This window comes from Mercenaria mercenaria, chromosome 9 (assembly GCF_021730395.1).
Source record: "Mercenaria mercenaria strain notata chromosome 9, MADL_Memer_1, whole genome shotgun sequence".
NCBI lineage: Eukaryota > Metazoa > Mollusca > Bivalvia > Venerida > Veneridae > Mercenaria > Mercenaria mercenaria.
Window position 1 is genome coordinate 21,853,859 of NC_069369.1, and position 10,278 is coordinate 21,864,136.

Sequence of the window (10,278 nt, forward strand, 5' to 3'; positions counted from 1 at the left end):
CAGAAAACAAGCCCTCACAAAAAAGTAACCTTTCTCTTCAGCGATCCAAGGCCAAATTCCTCGGGCACTAACTGGAAGCACAGAGAAAAAGCTGAAGAAACAAAACAGCCTTGCTCAACCTAGAGCAAGATGGTCAAAAGCTATGTAGACTGACGATACAGTTGAACGATTAAGGCACAGGAAGAGGCTTCAGAAGAGAATGATGAACTGTTGACGGGTAAACAATCAGCAAACACTTCTGCCTCCAACTACAAAGATGTTTGCAGAATCCCCATCAACAAGAAACGGCAATAGGAAGCCTGGTGACATCAGGATGCATGAAACAGAGACTTTCGGACTTGTAGCATGTGTAAATGTTGAGTTCTGCTCAACCCGGGGCTAGAGGGCGCGGACGGTAGCAGGCATTTCCACTACCGTCAATGAACAGGCTCAAACCTAGTCTGTAACATTTTCATTTTTGTCGTTTTTTTCTATTAAACTATATGCACTACAGACAGCTCTCGGACAGTTGAAGACAAAGAAATCTGGACCAAATGGAGTCACAGATGAAATGCTGACCCACTTAGGCACTACAGCAATTTGCAAACTCACGCAAAGACTACTTCCTCAGATATGGAAAGAGGAAGTCATGATCCCATCCATAAGAAAGGGAATGGTCCAAAGAAGGCTGCAAGCCAGCGTCCAATCAGTCGAACCAGTTGCAAAGGAAAAAACATGAAGAGGACACTGACGTCACGTCTGAAGTGGTACATGGAGACTAACGACTTACTCGCAACACAACAAGCTGGCTTCAGATCATTCCGCTCCACTAAGGACCAGACCATTTACCTATTGCAAGATAGAAAACGCCTTCTGAGAGCAGAAAGTCATGCTCACACCATGGATTGTTCTGCAGTGAGTGTTTGACAAACTTTGGACAGATGGACTCCTCATCAAAGTGATGAAGAGTGGAATAGGAGGTCACATGCTGAGGTGGATTAAGACATACCTCTACAACAGGAGACCAAGTGTCAGCTTAAAACAGGCCAGCGGTAGGAAGTTCCTGTGTTGTCATGGTGTCCCTGAAGGCGGAATCCTATCCCCTGCACTCTTTCTGTTTTTCACCAACGATCTGGTGTCTGGACTACCGAAAGGAATAAAAGCTGCACTGATGTTATAGTACAAGGAAGAACAGGCCACAACAGCCACATACAGGATGCAAGAAGCCATCAACAAGCTTTCAGTTTGGGCTGAGGATTGCTGTGTCACGATCAATACAGAGAAATTGTCCCCCACACTATTCACCCCGTCGTCAAGCAGAGGGCGGGCAAAATCAAGATGGGAAATACTTCGCTGATTGAAGCAGACGAGGCAACATACCTTGGAGTGACCTTTGACAAACGGCTAACCTGGAGACCCCTATTTAGTCAAGCAGAAGGGAAGACCCGTAGGAAGCTTGCCATGATGCGTAAACTTGCTGGTACAACGTGGGGAGCAAATGAGCATATACGCAAGACAGTACGTCAGGGAATGGTGAGACCCCATTTAAAGTATACTTCTACTACCTGGTCCACTACTGCCAAAACTAACCAACAGGCTATAGACAAGGCTCAAAACCAAGTTTAGCGGATCATGACAGGTTTTACAATGTCTACACCAATCTCCTTCGTGGAGAAGCTAACAGTAACAGGTATACAGCCTTTACAAGACAGGAAACATGCAAAGGTCCTGCTTTAAGCAGAGAAGTTCAGGTCTTTCCAAGCCCATGTTAGATAGCTAAACCTAAAATCGGCTCAAGCGTAGCAGCTTCGTTCACGAGGCAAAGAAACTCGATGGAGAGTTCGCACCTGAGCTGACCATACCAGACTCTCCTAGGCAGCGAAGATATATTATAAACCCTTTAGGGAATGATCCGTCTTCAGTGACTGTGAGACTTGCTGTTCCTCATCTTGACCGCGGGAAACAAGAAGATGAAGGTATTCGGGAGGATCGCACACTAGCTATGATCAATGAAGACTATCCTCCGGAAACATGGACTCTTGTCTATATAAATGGATCAGCCACATGTGCCATCAAATATGGAGGAGCAGGAATTTTCATTCTAAACCCATAAAGCGAGAGAAAAGCACTACAGCAATTACAAGGCGGATATTGAAGCACTCGTGAAGGCCGTCTCAGTGATTGAAGACTCGGCAGAAGAAAGCTCCTCAGTCGTTTTTCTCACAGATGCACTGACTGTCATAGAAGCTCTGATCAAGATCCACAGCTAGCCAGGAGAATGCAGAGCCTGAATATCACCTGCCAAGTAGCACTCCAGTAGATTCCATCTCATTGTGGACTCACAGGCAATGAAGAGGCAGACCAACTGACAAACCTAGGAGCTCAGTCACAGCAACCAACAACACATGTGAGCAACAAGGAGGAAGATGCTTTTCATCACCTCGATCGGTCAAAACAAGTGATGCTGGTCAGGCTTCTCACAGGGCACAACAAGCTCATAGCTCACATGTACAAGAACTACAGTCAGGAGCCATCACCAACCTGTCCATGTGGTGAGGAAGATCAGACCACGGAGCATGTACTCTAGAAATGTAAAAAACATGACCAGGAACGAGCTGTGACTTGACCGGTAGATACATCGATCCACCAGAAGCTGTATGGAGACACTGAGGATCTGCGACGTACCACAAGTTTCATCGAGGCTGCTGGTCTGCCAATGTAGGGCGTAAGAAGAAGAAGAAGTAAACAATGAATACGCTAGGCCATATTAAAGGGAGCGGTGGTCTAGTGGTTAAGGTGTTGGCCGCTCAATCAGGTCATGGGTTCGAGCCTCACTGGGGTCCCGACCATACCTCATATGGCACCGGTATCGGTTTTTCCAGGAAGTGGACTCGAAATTGGTTCAGATATATTTGAAGCTTTCATCACAATCGAGGTGAAATTAATTAACTAAAGGCCATATTTTCTACATTAACTATAATGAAACTTGGCCATCATGTTTTTCTCTATAAAATAAAGGCTTCTTCTGAAACTTTGTCATCTGGGGTCAAAAGCTAGGTCACAAAAGAAAATCATTGAGAAATGTTTTAACACTCTAGAGGCCATACTACCACCTTCGTATGTGTAAAGTCTAGGTCAAGTTTGAAATTTGGGCTTCTGACATCAAAAAGTGGTTGTTATGTCAAATAACTTAACTGATTCTCTAGTAGCCATATTTTATTAAGGAAAAACTGATGAAAATGAATATCTTTGAAAACAAACGAGACTGAAAAATACAATTTTTCTAGCTGCCTCCCCGCGGATATATCTTGTTTTACCAAGATTCATTCTTGTCCCTACTTCCCATCATCATTCTATGATAGGTGAATCCATCAACTGTGTTAGCGATTCGTGGTCAATTTGCCAGTCGTGTTCTGTCGTTCATTTCTTACAGTATTTGTCACATGTTTGACGTCGTGGGAGTGAAATAAAATCATTACATGAATTTGGTTTTACGCTAGTGTAATTGACGTTGGTCGAAATGAGACTGTTTGTCTATAAAAAAGCTGCATGCTGTAAAAAGTAAATACCATTATCCTGTCATTTCGCCCCATTGTTTTTGACTCGTGAAAAAAATGTCAAAATTTGGACGGTCACAGCCTCGCGTACCATAATTATAGTAAATAGTTAATTCACACGTTACTACAAGAACTTCAATATGAAAAGACTGAATGATGGAATATCCTCTATTTATATTATATTAATTTCCTTTCGTTAATATTTTTTATAAATTGCAGTTGTTTTACTTAACAGTAGAACTGTTTCTCGGTCATTTTGTTCACCAGATGGAACAACTGCAACTCCTCTAAGGAAAGTCGTCCGGTCGTCAGAACAGCGGCGCATTATCGCTGTCACTTTGGCACCTTTCGTTTTGCGGTTCGTGAAAATGAACATCAAAATTTAGGGAGAAGCGGTAAACAGCAGTTGACGCGCTGACCAGTGAAAGAAAATTATGACGTCAAATAGCCGTGTGATGCTCAACACGTTACTACAATGAACGTTAATTTCTATCATATTATTTGTATGAGCATGTTAGAATGAAAATTACGGTCGACTTGTGGTGTATTGTCTGATTTACCGCGATTGACGATGAACTGTACATCTAATACATTCTTGGTTCAGTTAATAAGCCTACACATAAACGCCATGAACGCATTTGACAAACATATTTGACTGGTTATATGCCTGCTGTACAAATCCTAAAAGAACCATCACAGTTAACACATCATATTCTCAACGTTTCCTGGAACTGGAGATAAGTTGTCTCATTGGAAAAACACTCACGTGTCTTCAAGAAATGTAGAAGATAAACGGCAAAGAAAATTATTATCCTGTGTCATTCACATGTATTTGTTGTAAAAATAGAATCACTTGGATGAGTTCAAAGCTACTAACCCACAGTTTGTGTGAAAATTTCATCGTGTTCATTTTCACCAAGTTTATTATTATCATACCACATTTATATAACACTCTTTTCGTGCACATGTACGCGTTCAAAAGTGATTTACGGAATAATTGCAAACAATACAAACTGAAACAAATACGCGTTCAACACAATAAAAAAAATGCATTCCACATTAACAAAATCATGAATGTAAAACATATTAAAACATATAGATGAAACAAGACAAACACACATATATATTCAAAAGTATTTAAGTGTGTCGCAGATTTGCGAATTAGTTTCGTTGATGTGTTTATAGACTCTATGTGTTTATAGACTCTATGTGTTATGTTTAAGTATACTCTGTTGTATCTTTTGTCTAAATTCGTTGTGTGAGTTCGTGTTTTATTCTTTAGTAGAGTAGTTTTCTTGCAGAAATTGTTTTTCACGATGTTCTTGATTTTATTGTTCTTTGAATGTCATGGGATTTTTAAGCGGGAAAATTTCATATAAAAAGCCGAATTGCGAGTTTATAAAGTAGGAATAAAAGTTTTTTGCTTTGTTACTAAAATTGCTGTTCATTTAGAATTTGGAATATTTGGAATTTATTAAAAGTCATTGAAAGGTATGTGTGTTTCTTATCTCAATAAAAACCAGAAAAGAAGCAGTTGTCATAAAGTTACCAATGTGGCATAAAGAAAAAATAACTTCGCCACATTGATCGAAGCCGGAACCCGGGAACTGTTTCATTCGTGATTTCCTTTTCTTTTGTGAATAAAAAGCTTTTTGAAAAGTGATATTGCATTGGATATTGAAAAGGATTTATTCTAAATTAAAAAAGATATTCAGTCGGATAACTTGGAGCTGACTTTGGGTGAGTAGAATTGAAAAAGGAGCTTTGAAAAGGAAACAGTTCGTATTAGTTTTCATTTATTGCATTTGATTCAGAATAATAAGCCACATCTCTTACATAAAAGCAGTTCGCACGACATACATTAATGCCTTGTAGAAGGAGTTGAAGATAGGCTTGAATTTTTTGGACATACACCATGAGTGCATCACATTACCTAAATGCCTTAGTTTTCGCAAGCAAATTTCTGAATGTTTGTGTAAAATTGAATCATATAATGAGAAACTTAGTAACCAGTCCGATAAATTAGCACAAGCACTCGATGAGAAAGAAGAGGAGTTTATACTGTCTATATTAGAAGAAGACACAGAATTGATTGACGAAGCTATATCAACATCTATTCATATTCAGGAACATAGAAAACCTGAAGGATTGTGAAAAGAAGGAAAGTGCTAAGGAAGCAGATAAGTTCACTTGAAATTCTGAAGGGGAAAGAAAAGAAGTGGTCTGTTTCTATTCTTCGGGATATGTTGTGTCAATACATTACAGCTAAGGAAGCTGCTGAAAAGTCAGACGGATTTGTACGAAAACAAATGGACAAAAGCAATCATTTTCATTTGCAAACACAAAGTTACAGTTCAAGAGGAGCTGGAAATAACAACTCTAGAGGCGCAGCAGCCGAAGCTTTGGTTGCAAGTGACAATTAAAATACTCCTTAAAAGGAATCAAAGTTAAGAGTGCAGATAATGTGGGAAAGATCATTGGAATGATGAATGTAAAAAATACAGAACAATTGATGAAAGAAAAAAGACGAATCAAAAGAAGTTGATACAGGTGTCTGAAAGAGAAGATATGTCAAGCGATTGTAAATCTTCAAAGTCATGTGTCTATTGTGGTCAAGTGAATGTTCATCACTGAAGTTTATGTGAAAAGAAATTCAAGAAAAGTGATTCACGGGAAGCTGTGCATTTGTCATGTGAAACAGAAAGTGCTACGCCAGCCAGCATGACTATATCGGCCCGATATAGGTATAATGTCGGAATGTCTGCAAAATGTGTAGGGCCGACGTCGGGCCGTTGTAGTGCCGCAAAATATTGAAATCGGTAGATCGACATCAATCAGTGTAACTATTTCGTACGTCAGATTGACATCGGGCCGATATTTGATTCTCTAATATAACTATATTTTTCAAAATATTATTGATAAACGTGAAAAAGTAATCTGATTATTTATATGTGCTAATTTATTAAGCAAATATGATGTATGCCAGAATTAATCAAACTAGGTTCCAAACAAAATTTGTAGACGGTATTTATCAAAATGATATATGTAATAGAGGGAGGTAATAATTAAGATGCATTTTTATTTTTATGTAAAATGCCGCCATAGAAATATTTATATTTACAAAAAAATGAAAATATAAATATATTTAAAATTCTTATTGAACAATTTTAATAGTGTTAAGAATATACAGAAAGCTTACGTAACTGTATAAAACATGCAGTATATAGTTGTGAAAAATATTATATCCATAAAATCAAATAAGCATCATACACATGATGCGAGACATCGGTTCTGAAGAAAATTACACTGAGAATTTATAAAGTGTATATTTTAAGAAAACTTTGATAAAGCACTGCGTGTCACACTATTTCGCGACCACGTTATGATCTGCCAATATCGGGCCGATATCATTTTAATTTTGGCCAAATATCGTTCGCCAATATCGGACCAATGTCATTATGATGTTGGCCCGATATCGTCTGCCGACGTCGGGCCGACATCATTCCTATTTGGAGCCGAAACTGAAGCCGATATCGGGCCGTTATAGACAACGACGTCGGTTTGATATCGGGCCGATATAGAATGCTGGCTGGGACAAATCTAAGTGGAAGTTGTGAAAATGAAGTCTTTTTATCATGCAATGAAAGTGTAGTGATGTAGACTGCCACAACAAAGGCAAAAGCCCCTGACGGTGAGAAGTTTGAAAATGTGAGGATTATACTAGATTCGGGGTCTCGTAGAACATATGTTACTGAATATCTAGCACGACGGTTAGGGTTGAAAGAAGAAGAAGAAATACAGTTGGTAACGTTCGGAAGTAAAAACACGAAGATCATTAAAACAAGATCTACCAGACTTGAAATAAAATCAAAAGACGGGAAGTACATGACCCTTTCTGCCAATATTATACCAAGCATAACAGGAACGATCCATCGGAACCAAATTAAGTTCCATTCTCCGAACAAGTTCGCTGAACTTACTCGAAACTTAAGTCTAGCTGACACTATTCCAACACAAAACGAAACAATCAAAATCGATTTGCTCATTGGAAACGACTTCTACCTAGAAATAATTAGATCGGAAAAGATTGAAGTGCAACCAGGATTATACTTGTTATCTTCGTGTTTAGGTTGGATCTTAACGGGTAGAACACAGCCGAAAGAGCAAACAAAAATGAATGACATCAACATGTTTATTCTCACATATGGAAATAATGTGACGGAGACAAGTGTGTTTGGGAGTGTTGATGATGCTCTTCAAACAAAACCAAATATAGAAGACTTTTGGAATATGGAGGTAATTGGTATTACAGACAACGCTGATAAATCAGGTGATGAGATTACGATGTCACATTTTCAGAAAACAGTGAAATGCTCCGATGATGGAAGATATGAAGTGACATGGCCTTGGAAAGATGAATTTCCAGAGTTGCCGGAAAATAGAGGATTAGCACTTGAAAGACTTCGGTCACTTTCTGGGAAACTACTACAGAGACAACCTGAACTACTAGAAAAGTATGATAGTGTCATTCAAGACCAATTGGACAAAAGGGTAATTGAAAAGGTCGAAAGGTCGCAATGTGATGGAATGAAACATTATACCCCTCACCATGTTGTTAAAAAACCTGAAAAGTCTACTACCAAGTTACGAATAGTATATGATGCGTCAGCAAAAACAAGGAAAGAACATAAAAGTCTCAATGAGTGTTTGTACAGGGGACCAGTATTACTTAGAGATCTGTGTGGGATTTTGCTAAGATTTAGACTTAACAAAATTGGAATGGTATCTGACATTGAAAAGGCGTTCTTGCAAGTGCGACTCCAAACACAAGAAAGAGACGTTACTAGATTTCTCTGGTTTAAGACATGTGACAATCCAGTGGTAGATGAGAAAGATATTCAGGAGTACCGATTTTGTCGCGTGCCTGTCGGTATTATATCAAGTCCGTTTCTACTAGGAGCCACAATAGAACACCACCTAGATTTATATAGTTCACCACTTGCTGAACAGTTGAAAGAGGGTATCTATATGGACAATGTCATCACCGGAGCCGAAACTGTGGAAGGTGCAATTGATCTATACAGAAATGCAAAGTCTATGTTCAGTGGAGCTAAGATGAATTTGCGTCAGTGGTTAACCAACAATGAAGATGTGAATAATGAAATTCCTGAGGACGACAAAGATTTAAAGATAAAAGTGTAAAAGGTTTTTGACACAACTGGGGCAATTATGATGACGCACTTAATGTGAGTAAGAATAAGGTGCTCAATAAAGAATTTGAGTTGACAAAACGAAATGTGCTGAAACAAATAGTGTCAGTCTTTGACCCTTAAGGGAGATTTTTTCCGGTAACTATGAGAGGAAAGGTTCTTATTCAAAGGGCTTGGAGCAAGAAACTGGACTGGGACGATCTTTTAGACGAAGAAGATTCGAAGGAATGGCAGGAAGTTCAAAGAGATTTGAAAAATATTGAAAGTGTTAAATTTGGCAGACGAATCACACAGTTGGACGGAGATAAAGATGTGAGATATTCCTTAGTGTGTTTTAGTGATTCGTCAAAAACGGCATATGCATCAGCTGTGTATGTAGTGAAAGAGGAGAAAGATGAGATAAAAACTGACATAGTGTTTGCTAAAACAAGTCTTGCTCCAGTTAAAGAAGAAATTTCGATACCAAGGCTAGAACTGATGGCAGTTCTAATAGGCGTGAGAAACGTAAAAAGATCAAATGAGATTAAATTCAAGAATATATATATATATGATGACAGATTTTATGTGTGTGCTTCAGTGGATTTCAAGTGAAAGATTCTTCCTGTCTTTGTGAAAAATCGTATGAGTGAAATTCGGAGACACACCGATGTAAAATTCTGTCATGTTGATTCTAAAAATAGTCCTGCTGATATTGCAAGCCGTGGTTGTGCGTTAGCAAATTTACGTCAAGATCATACCTGGTGGAATGGACCGTCGTGTCTGAAAAGTCTGGTGAAGAATCCAAAAATCGAAATTGAAACCAGCGTTGACGATAACAGTAAATGTAGCGGAATCAACAACAGAGGTACAGAAAATACAGCTGAAGCAAATAATATCGGCGGCTTTTGTGGTATCACTAAAGAAAAAGTATATGTTGGTGAAACAAAACTTTTGTGTGATGAAAACATTGAATGTGAAACTGAAACTCCGTTTGGAATACGTAGTGAAAACTTTTTATCGGCGTCTCGCTTTTCAGAGTAACCGCGTGGTGTCTAAGATTCGTAAGCAAAACAAAAGGTATATCAAAGGAGCGGAGTTGTCTTACAATAGAAGAATTAGATAATGCTGAAAAATTGTGGGTGAAACATGTTCAACGAAAACATTTCGGAGACGTGTATACTTCAGTCTCGGAAAATAAATCAAACACACCCGCTAGACAACTTGGCTTGTATGTAGATAGAGATGGCATACTGAGATGTTTCGGAAGACTAGAAAATTCAAATATGTGGGAGGCTGCTAAGTTTCCAATACTGTTACCACAAAAGGAGATGCATACATATTTACTGATCGAAAGAGTGCATTCAAAGATACTCCATGGAATTTCTCAGGCGTTGAGTGAAATCATAATGAAGTATTGGATTCCTCATGGGCGAGCCACCGTACGCTCTCGCCTGAAGCTATGTAAGGTGTGTAAACGAGTTGAAGGAGGACCTTACAAATTACCAAATATTGCTCCGTTTACAGAATCACGTGTGACGAAGAAATAAACTTGT

At 38.8% G+C, this 10,278-nt stretch overlaps 1 protein-coding gene across 1 annotated transcript; it reads left to right on the forward strand.

The window, feature by feature from the left end:
- Positions 1-1,443: 1,443 nt before the first annotated feature.
- Positions 1,444-8,738, forward strand: LOC128559229 (uncharacterized). Its single transcript, XM_053550451.1, has 4 exons — positions 1,444-1,512; positions 1,778-1,955; positions 2,325-2,446; positions 7,197-8,738. Exons 1-4 carry the CDS (start codon positions 1,444-1,446, stop codon positions 8,736-8,738), a joined length of 1,911 nt encoding a protein of 636 aa, XP_053406426.1.
- Positions 8,739-10,278: the final 1,540 nt, after the last annotated feature.